The sequence below is a fragment of the Berghia stephanieae genome, chromosome 2, assembly GCF_034508935.2.
Source record: "Berghia stephanieae isolate SIO BIC M18660-M18661 chromosome 2, UCSD_Bste_1.3, whole genome shotgun sequence".
Classification (NCBI taxonomy): Eukaryota; Metazoa; Mollusca; class Gastropoda; order Nudibranchia; family Aeolidiidae; genus Berghia; species Berghia stephanieae.
Window position 1 is genome coordinate 39,266,966 of NC_088361.1, and position 22,642 is coordinate 39,289,607.

The 22,642-nt window shown below is 34.4% G+C and overlaps 1 protein-coding gene across 1 annotated transcript; it reads right to left on the minus strand.

Annotated features, from left to right (window-relative positions):
• Positions 1–6,435: 6,435 nt before the first annotated feature.
• On the minus strand, positions 6,436–20,979 carry LOC144964845 (bridging integrator 3-like). The gene is made up of 10 exons (XM_078899556.1): positions 20,842–20,979; positions 18,624–18,681; positions 17,180–17,220; positions 15,351–15,412; positions 12,543–12,679; positions 10,850–10,890; positions 10,383–10,443; positions 9,491–9,571; positions 8,864–8,998; positions 6,436–7,232 (listed from the first exon to the last, which is right to left on the minus strand). Exons 1-10 carry the CDS (start codon positions 20,847–20,849, stop codon positions 7,083–7,085), a joined length of 774 nt encoding a protein of 257 aa, XP_078755682.1. The 5' UTR covers positions 20,850–20,979; the 3' UTR covers positions 6,436–7,082.
• Between the last annotated feature and the right edge of the window lie 1,663 nt (positions 20,980–22,642).

The following is a 22,642-nucleotide window of genomic DNA, read 5'->3' on the forward strand; positions in this document are numbered from 1 at the left end:
TTAAATAGACATAAAGGGCACGAGAACTCTAATTCATTTGGAATTAAAACTGGAGACAGGCTTCAGGGTGGGGTTCCTGACATCCCATAGTGGGCAGGGAGGTACTTGCTGCGTCTTCTATCCCCCTGTATCTGTTTTCCAATTGTTCTCTATCTTTGTCTTGGAATGAGATTACTTAGTTTTGTCCTGACCCTGGCCGGATTCCTTGGCTGGGTGGGAAACAGTCGAATGTATAGTTTCAGGAATTTTAACTTTGAATCAAGCTCTCCTTTTGTAACAATACCAGCCTTTGGTGCTATAAATAATTATTACAGAGAGATGATAGATGCAAGAGGCGAAAAAGAGACCTGCCTGTAGTCCCCATCAACCTTCTACACTTGTGTTGCAAGCGCCATAATACCCTTAAAAACAATTACAAACAAAACCTTTCCCAATCACCAACTCTTTTTGTCTGAGCGCGTTCGTTGAATTCATTCAGTTCATTGTGTAAGTGTAAGCCAAAGCTTGGGTGGAGTCTTCTATCTCTCTATATCTGATCTCCTTTTTCCGGGTTACTTTCTGTCTTTGTCATGGAATGGGATTGCACGGGTTTTATCCTGGCCAAATCAGAAGATCTTGGCTGGGAGGGAAAAAGATGTATAGTTTTAGTTGACAGATATTTTTTAAACTTGTAAATCAGCTCTCTGTTATGCACTTTTATAGTTTGTTTTGAATACAATATTGTCTATACAAATTCGAGTGTATTCCTCAGTGGGATCCTGTGCTTGTGTTTTAAGGGGACATAAAGATGATCTCAAATTCTTAAGTACATCCATCATAGTTTGTGCTTGGAATCTACATCTTTTTCCATTTGAACCAGTCTTACTTTTTTCTTGTGTGATTTTAACGGTAAATCTATATTTTATTTGATTATCCAATTTTCTTTCTTTTCACCAGCCTTGAGATGACTCAAAAGTGTCGCAAGTGCCTTAAAAACAAACAAACATAAGCCAATATAGCGTCACAAAAAACAATTAGAAGTGTGAAATAATTAACAACGATGTCATTCTTTTATATGATGTTTATTCAAGTAGAGTAGAAGATTGGAATGTGAAAAGATCAGTGAATTTGCATTTTACCAGAGAAATAAAATTATAAACTTACAATTGAAAATTGAAGTATTACAAATAAAAATGAAAACAATGCATAGTGAGATGTCCAATATATAACTGAATAACTATTGAGGACATGGAAATCACCTTCTTTGAATTAGGGATATCAAGATTTCAGTGTTTTGGTCTTGGTATAGGCAGAACACGGTTGATTCTTTACTCACATTCTTCGCCATACACAGGTGTAAAATGAGTACCTGGTCGGTAAAACCTATGTTTCTGACAGAAAAAAAATAAATTGTAATAGCATCTTACAAGTGATGACCGACAACTTCAGTGGCCTGAGACGCCATGTAAAGCGCTTGAGTATATTTAGTGGACATTGCATTGCTTGCTTATAAGTTAGGATGTTGGAGGTGCATGTATCATGTGTGTTTATATTGTTTAGGGGTTTGTTTTTTTTTTCTTTGGATGGGGTGAGGGGAAGAAGGTAGTAGGCTTGAAAAATGGGCGCAAAGCAAAGCGATGGTGGTGGAAGAAATGACAGAAAAATATTGTATGTGAGAAAGGTAGACTGTTATAAAGACAAACTGATATAATGAACTTTTTTCTGTCTTAAAAAGTTTGTTGTATTGGTGCCCCACTGTACAGCTAAGAATGAAAATAAAATAACGGCGATCATATTCCCTGAAATTTCTGTTTAAAGGTATAAATACTGTATGTACAAGTGACAAAAGAAGGAAAACTATGCCAATTAATTACAAGAGGAAAATTAAAAATAATAAAGATTGACATAATTTCATAATCTCAGATTGTGAATTGTTTAAAAAATTTGACAATTCATGCAGTGAGTGGAGATCCGCTGAAGGAAAATGAAGTTTACCTCTTGAGCCAGTGGGAGGGGGGAAAGTGATCAAAATCGTTCCAAACCCTCTTATCTGTCTCTCCTATTCCCATGGCACATTTTGTCCCTTTCATGAGACTTTGTGACCTTGCTGTAGAATAAGACTGTATTTAGTTTTCACCGGATGTCAGTCTTTTGTGGAGACTTCAAGTCGCGTTGGTCCTATAATCAAGAGCCAGGAAAAAGAAACATTTTGGGATAATTGACCTAAAACATTTACTTTTACTTTTTGCCACTAAAAGTATGTATAAGAGGCCAAGACAAAGGTTCATGCAGGAACACAAGTAGGTTTTAAGAGTATTCTATACTTTTGTCAAATCTGAGAATACGTGTTTCAAAGTTCTGCCCCCAATTTGTATCCCTTCCTAGAGTAAAACCTTGTTATACATTTAGGATTGCTGCAAACATGCAGTGTTACACTGAGGTTTATCATAAAGTTAGCAGTTTAATTGGAAGGGGGGAGTTGTTTAGGTGATTTTGCTTTGACAGTAACGATGTATCATCATCAATCGTGGCTTGTACTCTTGAGCATGTTGCTGGTCAGCTGTCTCCAGGAATCACGATCCTTTGCGGTGTGCATGAAATCTGTGTTGCTTTTTAAATCACTTTTGGCCAGATGATTAAAAGAATGAAAATCTGATACATTAAGCTTCGTGCCTCATTTCACGACAAGGACAGAGCGCTACATGGTAGGGGACTACATACATCTATAAATAAAACAGGCCAATAAGGAACCATCAAATGGGGACCTCTGTTTACTCAATAATCTCAAAAAAAAATAATTTGACATTCCTTTACATTCACACAATCGGTACCATTACAGTATAATACAACACATGATATACAAATATCACAGGCACATAAAACTCAATATGCAATGGCACAGACATGTCTCTCCAATCCCAACACCTCTGTTCCCAACATTGTGTCTGGAAAGAAGAAAAAAATCCGTCTCCAGGCAACCTGTCTGGATAACGGTGACATCCGGATTTGTTTGTTTTGCCAGTAAAAAGGAAGAAAATGGGGTAGTGAAAAAAATTCTAGATTTACAATTAAAAGCACACAAGAAAAAGTAAGACAAAGGGGAAGGGTTCAAATAGGAACCAGATGTAGATTCAAAGAACGCACTATCAGTGTTTTTAGTTTGAGATCACCTAAAAGTCTCATCCAGACACGAGCACAGGTCCCAACTAAGAGGAAGACACTCAAATGTTTACAAAATATATATTTAAAACAAAAACAAAAAATGAAACAGTATATAACATGATTTGCACGGAAAAATATATCATCTCCCAAAACTATAACTACTGTCAATTGGGGTAACTTTGCCTCTATGAATTTGGATCATTTTGAATAATCTCAGCATTGTTAGTTATTGTACCCGTTAAAAGACTTGAATTGTTATCTAGGAAATAACTGCCACAAAACTCAATCTCTTATTGGTCCAAAATTCAAAAGGCAAAGTTTCCTCTTTAGGCAAAGTTACCCCAGTTGATGGTATACATTTCACTGTTTCCCTCCCAGTCAAGGACTCCGGCCAGGGCTAGGACAAAACTAAGTAATCCCATTCCAAGACAAAGACAGAAATCAACTTGTAAAACAAATACAGGGGATAAAAGATACAGCGTGACCTCTTGCCCACCATGGGAGGTCAAAGACCCCACCCAGACATCCGGATTGTGGAGTTCAAGATTAGAGAGACACGAATGTACTTTCAATACTGACATGTCAGTGCATGACATAATCAGTCGGAAGGTGAAAATTTTGGATTTGCATTTTTTTTTTCATTTTCTGAAAGAATATGTTCACCAAAGCATTTAATCTTTATTTGAAGTAAATCACGTGATTTGTCAGATGTATGAGAAAGGTATCCAGCAACTTTTCTCACATTTCATAGTTTTTCAACTTGAATAGCTGTAAAAAATATTTAGAAGTGAAATTAAGCTTTGATATTTCCTGAAGATGTACAAAACGGGTTGATTTAATCATTTATGACAAGAAGTCATTTTTGATAAAAATTGAGTTTCTAACTAAACTTGGAAATCTCTCAGTTCAAAACGTTTTCACCATCCGACTGATTATGTCATTCACTGTAACATTTGGGCAACCTTAGTAATTTATTAAATTATATCCTGTATTGCACTAAATTTGCATTTGTCGTTTAGATCATTATCATGATTATCTTTTCTAACACTGGCAGAATCTCAGTGAGACAAAATTACATTTGACAGTCATCATATGGATTATATATCACATTTGAAAAATAAACTTTACATGAACAATATAAATATTATTGGAGATGTACATGGAATTCATTCATCGAAAAGGATCTTATAAATAGGTTCATGAATAAAACACTTTAAAAGCAACATGGATTATAACAATAACATGATCATTTTCAACAAAAGGCTTGATATATTTGATATTTACTAGCTGAAATGAAAATAAGGAAGACGTAAGTTTTTTTGTTTTTGTTTTTTCTTTTTTTTTTTGGGGGGGGGGGGGGGGGGGTTGGTTGACGGTAATGTTTTTGTTTGGTTTTAAGGGTTTTACGGCGCTTGCAACACATCAGCGCCAGTAAAAAGGAAGAAAATGGGATAGTAAAAAGTTCTAGAATTACAATTAAAACACCAAAGAAAAAATAAGACAAAGGGGAACTGAGAACAAATAGGGATCAGATGTAGATTCCAAGAGCATACCACCAATGTTCTTAGTTTGAAATCACCTACAAGTCTCATCCAGACACAAGCACAAAATCCAACAAAGAGGAACACACTCAAATGCTTACATTATACATTCAAAATAAAAATAATAATACATAACAGAGAGATGATTTACAAGGGAAACAAATATCATCTCCCAAAACAATAACTATGCATTTGACTGTTTCCCTCCCAGCTAGGATTCCGGCCAGGGCCAGGACAAAACCAAGTAATCTCATTCCGAGACAAAGACAGAAAGCATGTTGGAAAACAAATATAAGGGGATAGAAGACACAGTATGTACCTCCCTGCCCACTATGGGAGGTCAGGATCCCCACCCAGTGGTTGACGCTAAGACCCCAAATGAATAAATAAACACAGGTACATAACACAAATTAAAAAAAACATTGTAGATTTGTTACAGTGATACTAAACTGCTAGAAGCACGTCCCTAGTTACCATGTGAACAATCCTTTTGTTTCCAGTCCCAGATCTTATAACAGTAAGGACTTGCTTATTTTTTCCCTGTCGTCTATCTGGTAATGTTTTTGTGTTTTAATGTTCTGTGTTTTTGCTATTTCGTTCTTTGTTGAAGCTGTTATATTCATTTTTGTTTATAATAATGGAAGCCATGCCATTTTTTAAAACCCCAGTTTTATAAAAGATTTCACATGAGCAGTATTATATCATGAATTTAGTAGCTTCTTGAAACTGATTTTCACTCTTTTAATGATAAGGATGGACGGGTTATTGTGCTTGGGTCTAACTTCATTTCATTACAAACCTCAGTGTTTTTATTAAATCATAAAGCCAAGACTCATAAAAATGGAGGATTAAATAAATAATAATAATAAAATGTTTTAATGAAAAAGGAAAAACTTTAGTAATTTATAAACAATTACATTGTTAAAATATGCCAAAACATAAATTTGAACGAAACCTCGAGTCGACCACTGAACAAAGTCAATAACAATAACAGCATAAAAAGGCCCAAGCGGTCTTATATCCTGCATTTCAGATTTTGACAATTTTGCTCCATAATCTCGAAAATTATACTTAACTAACCATTGTCAATTTCGGTGTATTTTGATAATTCTTATTTCATTTAGCAAGAACTACAAATGACCGCAGTAAACATTTGAAAAAAATTGAGCCAATTAAAATTGTATGGTTCTGACAGGGGTAATTCATAGGAGTAAATTGATCAACTATAGACCTCTCTTCTAATATGTTTATTAAACTAAAAGATGAACAAAAAAAAAAAAAAAAAAAAGAAAAGATAAATATGGAATAATTCCATAAAAAGCAACAAATAAACCCTGTCCCATTCCTCTCCCCAGTCTCAACCAATCCACACAAACAAAATAGCACAGTAATAATTAAAATAATGGTGATGATGATGATAATAACAACAATAATACAATAAGAATAATAATAATAATTTTAATAATAATAATAATAATAATAATAATAATAATAATAATAATAGTAATAGTAATAATAATAATAATAATAATAATAATAATAATAATAATAATGATGATGATAATGATTTGAAAATAATAATAATAATAATGATAATAATAATAATAATATAATAATAATAATAATAATAATAATAATAATAATAATAATAATAATAATAATAATAATAATAATAATAATAATAATAATAATAATAATAATAATAATAATAATAATAATCGCTTACTGTAGATAGGGATATTTATAGCAAATGTGGGAATGTGATATTTTGATTTTAAAACATTTTAAGATATTTGTAAAATCTCTAGGCATTTATTAACAGGGATATGGCATTCGTTGATGTGATCTTTGTTAAACAAATTATTCTGTAGTCATTTGTATGAGAAATACATTCTTGTGCCCCATTTGAGTCAAAATTATTCATAGGTAACTTTATTGAAGTTAATTAATTTCTAGCTGATAGACAACAATCTATTTCAAATTTTCAACATTAAAATTCAAACTAACTTGCATTTCAAAGTCTTGATGTCATTTCATGAGCCAGTTTTAATCGCAACTCTTCATGTAGCTATTTTCAGCTCTTCTTACCATATCTCACATCACAATTACTTTACCATTTTCACCAGGAGAAACTAACTCTGACGTAACTCAAGTCTTCAATGAAATGCGGAGTCACATCACAATTATTGTTCTCACAGTGCAAACTTATAGACGTGCAATTATAATGAAATAAGTTATGGGATAAATTAGCATAATTCAATTATCAAATAATTCAGTTTCTTTATGTCAGCTTTTCTTCCTTTTCAGTCTCTCTTTTATTTTTTAACATTTAAAAAAATGAAGGATATAGAAATATACTTCTAAAAGATAAAATACATAAAAGTAATGTATTCATGATCTCTAATCCGTAGTGATGGCAAGGGCTCTGAGCTCATTCAAGGATTGCTGGATTTGAGACTCGTAGTCGTGATTTTGTTTTTCTTTGTTGCTTCCACTCATTGTGTTGGACAACTCTCCGTAGACTTTAACAGCTTCTGTGGTGTACTGAACCTGGTTTCAATACAATCAGAGGACAAATAATTGTTTGTTTTCTTAAAGTATGGAAATTAAAACAAATATAATTGGCAGCGGTCACTTTCATCAATTACAATTCACGTTATTGAGAATTAACAACAATTATACACAGCATATTTAAATGAAGGAAGTCCCTACAGCTCAACTGGGGCAGTACACTACATTCACAAAGACCAGTTTTAAATCTGGTTTGAGGTGTATAGGTATCTTCCTGACTTCTCTCCCTTTTACCCAACTGTGATTGGATAGCTAGGACTGTTACATTTGGAACAATTGTTACTGTTCTGGTAGAAACCAGGATAAATTCCAGTTCCATGGACCCTTGGGAGTTTCGACAGCGCAATTGGTAAAGCACTCGCTTCACACGCATAGGGACCGAGAATGATCTTGGTTGAAGTCGAGTATTTCAACACCCCCCCCCCCTCCTGTCCACCCAGCAGTAATTGGGTAGCTGGATCTGCTAGATCTGGCAATAATTACTTTGTGATAGTCTAGCATCCTATCCAGACAGTAGTAAACAACAAGCAATTGACATATTCCATTTCACTCTGTAGAATCTGGGATAAACTTCGGCTCCATGGGCCTAATGGCTGTGGCTGGCTACCAATATTATTACTTCAATGAGTCTTATGACTGAAGATCTACTCTTTAAAAAAATATATATACATACACACACACACACACACACACACACACACACACACACATATATATATATTTAAAAGAAGACTAACAATATCTCAATAATGTTCACTGATACAAAGATACTGCTGATGCTGTAGATCATCACGGTCATGGTAATGCAACAATGACCAACTCAAGTACTTCATACTTGATGCTTGTAAGATCACCGAAATGAATTTTTTAAAAACCCCAAAAAAACAAGTCAACTTTTTTCCAAAACCCATTTAAAGTTTGCAGATCAAACTTCAAGATTTCCATCTCCTTTTCTGTTTTTTATAATTAGAAATAAATGACAACAGCCAAATGAAATGGAAGCTTCAAGTTAATTTAGGAAAGACAGATGATGTGAACATTTTGGGTTTGCCCTTTGTCAACACACACAAAAAACAATGGATGAAACACTAAAGACTAAAGAGATAAGAGAGGATGGCGTTGTTGAGTCGAATCAAAGATTACGGCCTAAACAATGCCATTCTCTCATCCCTCATTCGTCGCTTGTGTTTCACGCATCATGTTTTGCTGACTAAGGGGAAAACCGAAATGTCCACATTATCTGTCTTTGTTAACTAAATTAAAGTTTCCATTCCATTAGACTATTGTTATTTCTTTCTTTGAGCTTCAAGCAGCAACACTTGGACTAAATAAAAATCATCACTTTTAAATGCTTCAGGATGGATGTGATATGGTTCATTTCCGAGACCCATCCACTAATGAGTAAAATGAAAACCTTTTATCCACCATTTTTCTGATATTGAAATGCTAAAACTACAAATGTACGAATTTGACTAAAATAAATAAATAAATAAATAGTAAATAAATAAATAAATAGTAAATAAATAGTAAATTCAGATTTCATCAATAAAAGTTACAGATAACCATTATCACCATCCTTAAGATCAAAGAACTGGTTCCTAACAACTGACCTGGGATTTGATGAGAGCTTCTAAAGAAGGCTGGAAGTAACTGGTCCTGCCTTCCACCATCTGGGGAAGATCTTTGGATACCGTCTCGTTTATACTGCCAAAGTCTGCCTGGGCTGTATTCAGGGTTTTCTTGCTCTGTCAGAATGTTATGAAATGATGATCAGTGATTTCCGGTTAAATCGTTATTTTGTATTGTTTTCATTAAATAGCATAGACTTTTCTTCTTTTCAATCCTTTTTATTTTCATATAAATGATTAGATATCCTGAACAATCGCTAAAAATTCTCTTCTTCTTAATTTATTGCAACTGCCTTTTAGGTATTCAATACGCTGTGAATAATTGAGGAACAGGTACGGTATAAATTAATTTAAGGAAATATCAAATAGTAAAATCTCTAATCCAAAACCAATGAAGGTTGTTCTATTAACTGCAACTCTCTCCTTTAAAAGTTTTCGATTAGACTGATGTGCAGTGAAATCATAAGGATATTTACCAAATCAATTTTAGAGAATGTGACGTAAAATACAATTTTAAGATCGAAGCCAGACTTTTTATAAAATTTCATACATAACTTCTAATTCTAACATAAAACAGTGACTTAAAATATTGTAATCACTGAAACAAACCATTTCCAACTTGACAACATTGGGGCCTGTCCTGTCACGTTCCTGGTACTTGGTGACTTTACTCTTACATTTCTCATACTCCTGAAATACAAATGTCATAATATTACCATCATAATAAAAACTGCATTAATATCACAACAACATTGCATTGCTAAGGGAGATTTTCCAAAGTCTGGATACGAAAAATATGTAACAAATAATTATCATATTGAGTTACAATAATTATTTTCTCAAGCCAGAACTAGGCAACTACATTTCTCTATTTCTTATCTTATATTATGTTTTATTTGTTGTTGCTGAAAAAAGTTGGGTGCGGAGCACTTGTTTGTTATTTGTTGAGTCTTGTGCATCGATTTACTCAATATTCCATTCATTTTTTCAGCTTATAGCAGTGTCAGGACCAACTCACTGACAAGCCCTTATCACTAGGTACCTTTATATAGATGATGTAAAGATATATAATCCATTTCTTTTAGTTTTTCATACATGCATTTATTTTGCTTAGCTCACTTAATCTTAGAGATTTTTGCTACTTTTCAAAATTTGAAAAAATTTATTAAAAATCAGCATATGCATAGATAGTTTCATTATACTATCATTAACATGTAAAAAGTAAAAAAAAAACATTAGCTTTGATACTACGCCTATAATTTGTCTCAGAAAAATGTAATAAATAGGCATGAGGTAAAAGTAACCCGGGTCAACTACGGATATAGTCGGTGTTAGGGTTGAGTGAGTTAAGCGGAAATCCGACATTTCAACTATCATTTGTCATATGTTAATTATTGAAGCTTCAAATGTCCCCATATTCGTTTTCCTTTGGACTTAGAGCCTCTGGCAGCATGTCTAAATTATTTTGAAAAAAAACCCAAAACATATTGCGTTCACTAACCTGAAGACTTTGTTCTCTCTTCCTAACAGCCACTTGTGCATAGGGGAATATACTGACAAACCTAGGAATTTTGAAAGTCAAAGCAAATTAATTTATGAATGTAATGAATGAAAACGGTTTATCTATCTGGCGAGGACTAAACTCATTGTTAAAAAATACGAGGAAATAATCTATCTTTGTTTCTTTGTATAAAAAGGATAAATAAAATAGAAACATAATAATCAAACTGATTCTCAGTTAAGATGAAGATTTTGAGGGTAAGTCTTATCTTCTAGAATAAAGTATAAAATTTCATCTTAAATTGAAATTATGATAGCTGTACAATATGACCATATAATCCAGACGTCAACTCCGTTTTTTTGGTTGTTTTCCCAAGGTTTAGAACAAGTGGTTAGAACATTTTCTCAAATTCATCAATTGCAGCTCTTGAATTAGCATATTAGGTTATTTTAACAACGTAAACTCACTTTTTCAAAGGTTCTAAGACTGTTCTGTGAATGTTAACATTCTGAAAAGAAATGGTAAGGAAAAAAAATTATATCTCAGAGCACATATCCCTGAGGATATAAGGGAACACATTTTCAGCAGTGACTGTTAGCCGGCTGTATTAGATATGGGTGAAGATACATTGGAATAAACTTGGGCTCTGTTTAAGGACAGAAAGTAAATGTTATAATCAATTAAAAAAAAACAAACTAGAATAAATGCAAGGTGGACAACATTTTTCTGACTAACAATTTATCTTTGCAAATAATCCTTCAAAACAAAACTGCCACACGAGGAGACAATAACAACATCTACTTGCGGGAAAACAAACCAATAAGAATTATAAAAAGTGTAAGATTGTCTGACAAAAGGGGTAAGAAATAGTGTACAATTTGAAAAGATAGCTCTAAAACAATAACATTTCCTTTTGACTTATGTATTAATCTAATTTTCAATATTAACACACAAATCAAAAGACTTAGTAAGATGGACTCGGAATTTTACAAATTTTTACAGCATTTAGTTGACAGCAACAATTGCTTGCTATCCTTTGAACAAGATATTGGTCTATCACAAACTACTTTTCAGTTGATTCAATCCACCCATAGATCACTGCTATAGAAAATATGAAAATATGTGTACTTTTAAGAGTGTAATTGCTGTCTTGAACCCTCAATCGTAATCCAATTAAAATTTTCCAAAACTGCACAATAAACAAAACGAAAAATAATAAACAGAGCAATACACACACACACACACACACACACACACACACACACACACAATATAAATAAATGACCTACTATGGTATATTATAAAAAAATAAAACATGATCATTGTTTAGTTAATGAGCAAAATAGCAATTTGTCATACTCAAACTATGTATTTGTATCCTGAAACATTCCATCAGTTTTGCTTGCTGAAATTTTGTTCAATTTACTGAGAGGAAAAAGTATGAACCCGATGGATAACAATTGTATAAATTTGGTCCCAGCTTTAAGTCTTTAGGTAAGACACTTTGTGAGTATTACCCCACAATAAATTTAGGTATGAATGAATGAGCAACAAGCTATAGGAAGAGATGTATTTTATAAAGGCGCTAGAAAAATTTTTTTTACACATAATAGGTGATCTGTACAGTATGAAATAGAATATTTTTTTCCTTTGCCCACCTGGGAGAATAAATGAAACAATGGTGAAGTGAATCGAGCAAAGTGAGATGATGAAAATACTCCATATAAGTGTATAATGATTTATTTTTACCTTGTATATACCTAATGCTAAAAAATATAATTTTAGAATACCTGGGGTGTAGAACTACAAAAAAAACCCCCAAAAGCTTAAAGGTATTCTTTAAGTGCATTCTAATAATCAATATGACCAAACATTCACTCTTTATAATATACTTAACCCTCTCCTTACGAACTATGGAAAAATCGTCACGTTTGTTACGATACAGACGACATATTTCTCATTAAGACTTCTTTTGTACATCACAAACTTTTGAAGAAAATGAACAGTGTCTTTGTACAGCTTGTTTTGCTAAGAAAATTATGCATTTTAGAACTTGTGTTTGAATGAGGAAAAATCTATTTTTTGTTATTGATTGGGTGTGAAGTTTTTGGGAAAAATCCTGAAAATGGCTGGTAAGGAGAGAGTTAATGAATGACTCACCAAATCAGTCATGTGATTCTCCATCCTGATCAAGGCAGCGTCCCATTCTTGGATCCGCCATTTAAAAGATTCCTCAGACTGGCACAACGCCAATGTCAGTAGCTCCTGGGTCAGTTTATGCTCTGTTTTGGCTAAGGCTGTGAAAATATTAATGATGAACGATCAAAATGTTAAAACTTGATGACCAATCTTGAGAAAACAGAACTTATTCTTTAGAGCTACTAACTACTGGGTTTAATTGAGCCAGAGTTAATCATGATTTTTGTAGCAATAAAAGGAATAATAAGTCCGGAGTCCAAAGCTTGTTTTCCTGGAACCATTAGAGAGTTTCTTCACGTAGTGATACGACGGTATGTCAGAGGAAATCAGTTGAAAATTGTGTTGTTGATGTAAAAAGCAGGATGGATGTAAATAAACTTAAAATTAATAATGAAAAACAGAAGTAATGTTATGTGGGGAAAGAAAAATGGTTCATTCCAGGTGATGAGCTAAGATATCAATGGCAATTCTATAAAATCAAGTAAAACAATTAGAAATTTAGGAGTATTTTTAGATAGCGACTTGGGCATGAATTCACATTTTGATAATCTATGCAAAAGTTGAAATTCACATCTCAAGAAAACTGCTCATGTACGAACCTACTTGACTAAAGATGTAACGAAATAGTTATTCACAACATTTATGTTATCATGATTAGATTATTGTAATTCTCTTTTGGCTGGGATAACTAAAGATAAAATTTTCATACTTCAAACAATTCAGAATAGTGCTGCAAAATTGATTAAAAAACAAAAGAGATGAGCTTACAAAAACATGTTTTAAAGTCTCTGTCAATGCTTTACATTTATTTTAGATGCTTTCATTAAAAATTTTTTTTTTTTAAATGACTGAAAGTGTGTCTGTTTGTGAGTGAGTGTGTGTGTGTCTGCGTGGGTGTTAGTGATATTTTAGATTGTCATTCTTGAAACTGTGAAGCGCATAGAGCATGACCTAGCCATGGTTGTGCGCTATACATTATTATTATTATTACTATTATTATTATTATTACTATTATTATTATTGTTGTTGTACTAAAGTCTGGTAGGCCAGGGCTGACTTCTCTTACATTGTATAATAAATATAGATACATTTCTTAATCTTTTTATTAAAAAAAATTTTTTGTCAACCAAAGTCCTCCTCCCCATCCTCTCTCTCAAAAGAGAGAGAGAGAGAGAGAGAGAGAGAGAGAGAGAGAGAGAGAGAGAGAGAGAGAGGAGAGAGAGGAGAGAGGGAGGGAGGAGGGAGAGAGAGAGAGGGGAGAGAGAGAGAGAGAGAGAGAGAGAGAGAGAGAGAGAGAGAGAAAGAAAGAGAGAGAAATAGAGAGAGAGAGAGAGAGAGAGAGAGAGAGAGAGAGAATAGAGAGAGAGAGAGAGAGAGAAAGAGAGAGGAGAGAGAGAGAGAGAGAAGAGAGAGAGAGAGAGAGAGAGAGAGAGAGAGAGAGAGAGAGAGAGAGAGAGAGAGAGAGAGAGAGAGAGAGAGAGAGAGAGAGAGAAAGATCATTTTCTTGGTTTTCTACCATCAACATGATGTAACATTATAAGTATAATCAGCGCAAGGAAGTAACCTGTTTCCATTGCCACATTTCCTGTTTTGTAAAATAAGCTCCCACACTTTGAATCAATTCAGAACAATACTACACATTGTGAAAACAGGAAATCCCCAAAAGACGTAAATTCTGTATGTGCATTATAACCTTGTTGAAAAGACTAACAATGCCAATAACTGATGACAAACAGACCGATGACACAAACAAAAACAGATTAACATAGATTAGCGTTATCTAACAGGAAATAAATTGTGGTCTACGGGAAGATATAATCCAGTTATAGACTTACTAATTCTGGCTTTTCACAAGAGATATTGGAGAGGTCAATGATCTTTATAGTGACAGCTTTGGTGATAGGAAAAACAAAAATGTGGCTACCATTATATACTCGTGTCTGTCATGTAAACAAATGGAAGTTGCTGATTTTCACATGATCTACTCACAAGACAAAACTAGTCTATAGAATAACTAACATATCTTTATTTTTGTCGGAAAAAGGAATTGTGCTTCTTGCCAAAGATCTGATTTTCAGTCTCAAATATAAGATATAAACAGATGCACTCTCCAATCGCTTGGATAGAAATGCTATGCTTTGCATTAGTAGGTGGACTTCGAATTAAAGGTGTGACATCGTGGCTCATTAAAATATGCTGATTTTTAATTGTGCGTTTCAGGAGAGAATGATTCTGTATAAAGGGTAAAATATGCAACATCAAGCAGGAGGAGTTAATAATCATCATTTTACTATTCTATTTATGTACTTAAAGTGAATATTCTAGTCACACAGGGCTTCCTTTACCCGCATAGCATAGTCTTAAAAATTCTCTTCATTTCTTTTTTTTTTCCCCCAACAAACATTGTCGATTTGTAATTGGAAGCCATTCCTATTTTCTAACCTCAGCTTTATTAAAAATTTCACATAAACAATGAAACTGATTTTCACTTCATTTTTTCGTGAATAAAAGACAAGTTATTGTTTTTGGTTTTCTCTCCATTACAAACTTCAGTGTTGGTTTTTATTAAATTGTGAGGCCACAAACTCATAAAAACGGAGAATATAAATATAATTAATTAAAAATTACTTTTATTTGAAAAATATATCAAATTTGGGTTTAAAATTTTGGAGTAGGTTCAAGTCAGAAATATTTACACACTTGATCAGATAAATCATAATCTCAATCAGTGAAATCTAAAATTAGACCTCCTTCTATCTCAATCCTTACCATTATTTGATTCAGCAAGTCTTTTTCCATCTTTGTACAAACGTCTGGTTAACTCCTCAACTCTAGAAATGAAAATTTTTTTTTAAAAATAGAGAAAATATTTGGTGAAACTGTTCTGTTTCTTGCCATAAGATGGCGATGTTATGTAAAGTTTTCTTTATCAAATTTTCCCTTCTCTAATCTTTCATAAAAGTTGTAATAGGTTCATGGTTAAAATAAATGTTGTAGTTCTGTCATGAAATAAGGTCTGGAGAGCACTTCTCAGCATTAGGAAAATTGACTGCACAAAATTCGAACATGTCCTCTAATGAATGACTTCACAAGTAAAAAAACTAACAAACATTTTTTGTAATACAGTAAAATTACTTTAAACCTAAAGAAGCTAAACCGAAAAATACCTTAAACCGCAAAGAATTTAAGAAATTGCACTAGTTTCTTCATTATCTTTGTACTAATTCTTACGATGAACCGAAATACTTCTAAGCAGGATTTTCTTTAAACCGAAACAACTTGAGAGCACCTTCCCTTTTTCTATCTCTATTTTACTTTAAAAATTCGGGAAGGTGGCCACAAGTTATAATGCCAGGCGATATTAAACAAAGAGCCTAAGTATAAGATGAGGGTGAGGGTGAGGGGTAGGCAAACACTTCAATCACTGCACTTGGGCTTGGCCAACACCACAATCGCACAGACTGGAAAAGGAAGACAACGGGTGACTGGCAGGTGAAAAGGGAGGAAAGACGGGGAGGTGGGGGTGTAGAATCACGTAGGCGACATGTTCTCGCTCGTGTGTTGATTCTTTGGAACTGATTGGATTTTCAACACGACAATAAGGGGGGGGGGGGGGGGGGGGTGTGCAGACAATTTACCATTGACATGCCATTTCATTTCCACTTTGTTTAAATGTGTATGTGTGTGAGGGGGTGGAAGGAGGGGTTATGTAATTAGGCCTTTGAACCTAATGGCATTTCAACAAAAGAGGGATGTGAAGTAGACAGCTTAGCATTGACACGCCTTTTCATTACCATTTCACTGCACCTCTGAGTCGCTGCGCATCATTCATTATCAATTATCACACAAGACCTTTCAATCTTATTTTAACTTTACATTTTACTAAAAGATGTTTAAAAGAAAGCACTGTGCTTACACGCCGGAGTTTAAAATCAAATTACTATATGAATTCGATGAAAAATAGTTGAGCAAGACGGTGATATGTTAAAAACACGGCATTCCGAACTCAACTCTTTCAAGAATTTTGATTGAAAAAACGTAACCCCCAAAATTATTTTTAAAACATACCAAAAAAATAAAATTAAAGAACCCCCCCCCCCCCCCAAAAAAAAAAAAAAAAACCCCAAAAAAACAACAACAAATAAATAAATAAATGGTTACATAAACGGCATTTATTCAACAACTTTACTTATGGGGAATCAACCCGTGATACGATTAAATGAGTAATTAAATAGTACCACCCTTGAAAAGCATCGCAAAACGGGAAATTGCTTTAAATCAAAATGTCTTTAAACCGAAATGGTTTAGAAGGTCCCCAAAATTTCAGTTTAAAGTAATTCTACTGTATTTAATCCGAACTGAGCTGTTCTATAAAAGTAATTACAAGCAGTGTTTTTAACTAATCTCTCTCAACATATTTGTTAGGACTGAAAAGATACATATCGCAAATATGTCTTTTTAAGTACTTTCAAGGATAGTGACACAGAGGTTCATTTAAGTTATTTACCTACCATTTCATTTTTAGTTTTAAAATCTATCTAATTGGGATGTTCACACTGCAAATAGCTTAGAATATAGATTATAAATGTGAAACTTACTCATCCAGTCTTTTTACATCACGTTCAAACTCCTTTTCTTCCTGGAGGAAGATATAAGATAAAAGATGTAAATGAACAGGGGAAAGTTGATAAATATGTTGAAATCAATTCTTAACAAATTCAATGCAAGATGCAAACATGAAATTAATTTGTGTTTTATTTCATACAGAGAAGAACATTAAAGCTTTATTGCATTTGTTGAATTTTTGCAGGATTTGGTTGTTAGAGAGGCATTTTGCACAGTCTCCGACCATCCAATAATCATTGGGTTGCTGGATCTATTAGGTCTGATTGGAAGTACTTTGCAATTGACTAGTATCTTATCCAAAAAGTAGCATGCAATTATTGCTGTCTATCGAATGCTACAGAAACCAGCATAAAGACTGGTTCCATGGGCCTTATGGCTCAAACAATCAAATTTGACTTTTGGTTGTTAGACTTGATCTGACCTCCCAAATTTACTGAGGGAGTTGATATCGATGAAAGTCACTGATTTTGAAACATCTATCTTTTATTTTTTTTAAGAGAGGGGGGTTGGATAGTTCTGTTCAGAGTGCATTTGCTAAAATGTAAACCAATTCCCCTACTTCTCTCTCTGACTCTCTTCATTTCTCTCTCTTTTCGGTCATTCAGGCTAAGGCTCCATGTTGTTCCAGATGGTTCCTGGCTTCAACTCCCATTTACTGCAATTTTCTTTTTTTTTTCTTTTTTTTACTGAAATGTCTCTACTTCCTGCATTTATTAATACTATCAACAGAAATGCTTACTCCATTTACATTTCTGAAACATAAACCATTAGCTCATTTTTAAAGAGATTCCAGAGTGAGATAAAAAAAATCCATAATGAAACTGAGCTATAGATTTATCCTTCAGTGAAAAAAAAAATCCTCTAAAATTCAGTTAAGAACAGAAATAAGCTGATAAGAGTGAAGAAGAAATGACAAGACCACTCTCTGTTGAATAGGTATGGCAGTATTCAAAATATGAAGGTTGAAATTTCATAGCCTCCATAGCTCTAGAGCCTGGAAGAGAGACTGTAAACATGTCTCCTGCCTTAGAGCTGATCTCCAGTCTCAATGACAAGATCTTGAGATTTGAGTCTCGCAAGAGGAGACATGAGGGCTACAGCTAATATGCATAAGTTAATTTGTAATGACGAAATGTCTTGACTATTGTGTAAGCTTTCAAATTCAAAATGTAGTGGGCCTTGTAATTCCGTGCCACATCACAAAACTGGGAGGTTTTTGAAAGCATCACAGTTCCAAGATCAATTGCCTTGGCTGGTTTAAAACATGACAAGTTGAAGGGGTTGCACTCAGACTCTGCTGCTACCAATCGCATGACACAATGTGAAAAAAAAAACAAAAATTCTATTTTAAAGGATAAAGAAACAATAATATATCAAATTACATTTGTATAATGGTTTTAAGAAGAATAAACTTACAGCTTTTGGGACAACAGTTTTCTTCGATGTGGATGAGGATAAACGACTAAATGGATTCCTGTGGAAGAAAAAAAAGTATAATTCTCAAATTAAAGTGTTACAGATTCAAGAGCAAAAAATTTACTGAACTTTTACGCCAACACATTGATTGACTCCTAACTAAAAACTGAACTCCAGTGAAAAAACATTACGTTTTTAACTTATCTCTGTTAAGAATTATCATTGTGATCAATAAGTTCATAATTTAACTCATGTACTAACCAGATGCATGCCACAGAAAATAATTTCTTGAACTGCTATGCCTTTTTTTACAAAGGATAATAGAGATGCCTTATAATTTTTTGCTATTATGGTATAGTAAAATCTGGTTTTCCCATAACCAAAGGGATGTAATATAGTCATTATCAAATGTTAAAAGATTATCTCTGTGTAAAAACATCAAAGAAATATTAAGAAAAAAAACCAACTAAATGCAACAATTGCAGCAAATCTGGCTGGGTGTCCGCCCCCCAAAAAGTCTTATTGCTGGTTAGGACGGCACTACTACTACCACTGCTGACTGTGTGTACTGCTGACTGTGTGATTTTTAGATTGTCATTCTTGTAACTGTCATTGAAGTGCATTGCGCATGACCTAGTCATGGTTTTGTGCTATACAAGTACTATATTATTATTATTATTATTATTATCATTATTATTATTATTATGATGATGATGACTGTGGCTATTCGGAATCGAGTCTGAATAATCTTCCATGGCTATTCGGACTCAAGCTCCAATGCGCATGTTCAATCAATAAGGTCTTTGGACTGGAATCTGAATTGCCACTCCTCGCAGTACATTTCTAATTTATTTTAGTTATTGATAATTACAATTGATGCAAATCAATAACTATCAGCAAACAGTCTAAACCTGCTTTATTTGACGAGAAAGACAAAATTCAAGATAGGCTACTTATGGCACGTCCATTAGAGTTTGAGTCCGAAAAGCCACGGGAGACTATTCAGATTTGAGTCTGAATAGCCACTTCATATTATCATTATTAAAGAGCATTTTCCAATTCAAGACTCAGCTATACACCGCTCTTGTCACTGTCAGTGAAGCGCTTTGAGCATGACCGAGTCATAGTTGTGCGATATACAAAGTGCTATATCATTATCATTATTATGAAGTGACTATTTCTCTGAATGCTCTGGAAAATAAACTTGATCTCTATTTCTCTGAACGGTTTCCATTCTCAAGATTAAAATTATTTTTTTTGCGAGAATGTCTGTGTGAATGGTGAATGTATATGCATTTTTGTTTTTTTTCTTTTGCCAGTGCTTGGGCGTCTTTTATTCCCAACTTTCTGTTAGACTTCTATCTGGAGTTTGTCCTATCCTGTCTTTAAACCTCTGTTCCCGTCTTGAGACTTTGACTTTGTTATTTAGGTTTACTTCTGTTCTCTCCTTGATAGTGCAGCGCGAAGTGAAAAAGTGAACGTGCCATGGAGTATTCGCGATAGCACAACTTTTTGATAAAATCTGTCTTTGTCAACAATATGCATTTTAAAAAAAAACGCTGTCTGTATGAGCATTTACTTTTGCATCGACCTCGCGTCCGTAACCCATCAGCTACTGGAGGCTAGCCAACCATTCCGAGAAATAGAGTTCAAGTTCAAGCTTATTTTCCTGAGCGTTCCGAGATATAGGCCTTATTATTATTATGGGAGGCCTTCCGAAAACTCCTACATCCCCAGTATTCTTTGTTTTTTTATAATGTTCTAGTGGTGGGTTTGGGAGGGGGGAAGACTTTTTAAAAAATGTTCCCCCCCTCCCAAACCCCCTACTAGAACATAATAAAAAACAAAGAATACCGGGGATGTAGGAGCTTTCGGAAGGCCTCCCCTCGAAACGGACCTTCTAGTGCAAAGACGTGTACAGTGTGTCATACCATAGAGTTGATGATGAAGAAGAAGAAGAAGAAGAAGAAGAAGAAGAAAGTACACCGAAAAAAAAATCCCACATCCCTAAGACCTGCACAACAACAACAATAATAATAATAATAATAATAATAATAATAATAATAATAATAATAATAATAATAATAATAATAATAATAATAATAATAATAAAATAATAATAATAAGGAAGACGTCTAAGTCTAGCCTCTAGCCCTAGTCTAGTAGGACTATCTAGTAGTAGAGTAGACGTCTCAAATCATAATGGTACATTACTCACCAACTCATTATTTTGATTTTGTCAGCATCTCATAGACACTTACATACATAAATATTATAAAATTAGAGAGATTATATTATTTTTTTGACGTCGTAACGCTTGAAGGAATAAGATTTTTGTAGACTTGTTGATTGTCTGTCGTAATAAAAGAGGAAAACAGCAGTCAGTGGGTAACACCTAGTGTTGGGTTATTTGATCGCTTTTACTCGATCGACGATCGAGCGCCAAGCCACGAGTCAGTGCTCGATCTCAATGCCGGAAGAGCGAGTTAGTAAAACGATCACTCGATCGTAAAACGATCAGGCGGGTTGTGAGCTTGAGACGATCTTGACACGTGAGACGAGCTTGAGACGATCAGGATTCGAGCGAGCGGAGGGGTAACGAGTGTTTCGAATCATTTCAAATTCAAACGATCACAGTTTGCCATCCGATACCAATTGCCAATGTTTGCACACGGTAGTCTGTGGTTCTTCCACAGCCCTCACTCCTTGTCAGATGTTAGTGTGTCTGGGTGGCAGTGGCAGGGAAATTCGTATAGGTGTATCACGCGTGTGTGACAAGACTTCATTAAACCTACTAAAGTTTGACTATCACACACACACACATACACACACACACACACACACACACACACACTAAGGCTATTTCTATGACACACACGCATCCCTCTATCAATGAACACTCCTACAGTAGTGCGGCTATGTGGTCTAGTCATGACGTAACTATAGGTAGTACTCTAGTCGACCATGGGTCTCGTGCATTATAATGGTCTAGTGGTATGACACCCGCTTTGGGATCGGAAAGTCCTGGGTTCGAGCCTCGCGCTCGGTGCAAAGTTGAGTCTTTGGACAAGGCTCTTTACTCACATTCTCTCACCGTACTCAGGTGTAAAATGAGTACCTGGCCGTTAACAGCGTTGTCTTTGTCTGAAAAATTGTAATATCGCCTAACAGGCGGCATGTCCCGTCCTACATATTAAATGTTGCTGTTGACCGGGGACCCCTTTACAAAGCGCTTTGATCACATTTAGTGGATATTGTAAAGCTCAATTTTTTAAAGTAAAACATTAGCTTTGAATATGGAATGTTTCAATTTTAGATGCCTGTGTATTCTTTGTTAGTTCCCATCATCATCATCATCATCATCATCATCATCATCATCATCATCATCATCATCATCATCAGGGGCAGCGGTACGGTCTTTGGTTGGCCCCCGAAAGGTACAGAGTTCGATCATCCGCCGCTGAGTGGTCTTGAGCAAGTTACCTTGCCCTAACTAAATTTGCGGCGCTGCACTGCGGCTATCGCTTGGGTTATTCCAGTCTTCCCTTAGAATAGACCCGAAAGACGAATCTCCCCTATGGGATGAATAAAGGGAATTATGTTTAATTTATTTATCATCACCATCATATCAGCGGGATCATCATCATCACCACCACCACCACCACCACCACCACCACCCTAATAATAATGGATAAAATAAATATCAACACATTTCAATGTAATAATCAATCTAAAATCAATCAGTGCTCCTAAAAGACCCTTTGATTTCTTTGTCTAATTCGTTCCATACTTTTGGAGTCCCGACAAAGAAAGATTTTCAGCTAACTATAGTTTATATATGGGAATATTAATCAGTCGTTTATATTGGAATCGGAGTTGTCTAGCAGGTGTATTAGTTCAAAGCGCATTTCCAAGGATTTACCATGCTCAATGAACTTCACAATATTTAATTTAATGTATTCCTCCGGCACGCCATATCGACCATACATCCATTTCGTACAGTAGGTACCGATCGCTGT

Coding starts and splice junctions, on each gene's coding strand:
- LOC144964845 (XM_078899556.1), bottom strand. Junction 10,891..12,542: donor AGAATCACATGACTGATTTG/GTGAGTCATTCA, acceptor ATTTCTTTTCAG/AATGTTAACATTCACAGAAC. Junction 7,233..8,863: donor AAGCTCTCATCAAATCCCAG/GTCAGTTGTTAG, acceptor TATTGAAACCAG/GTTCAGTACACCACAGAAGC.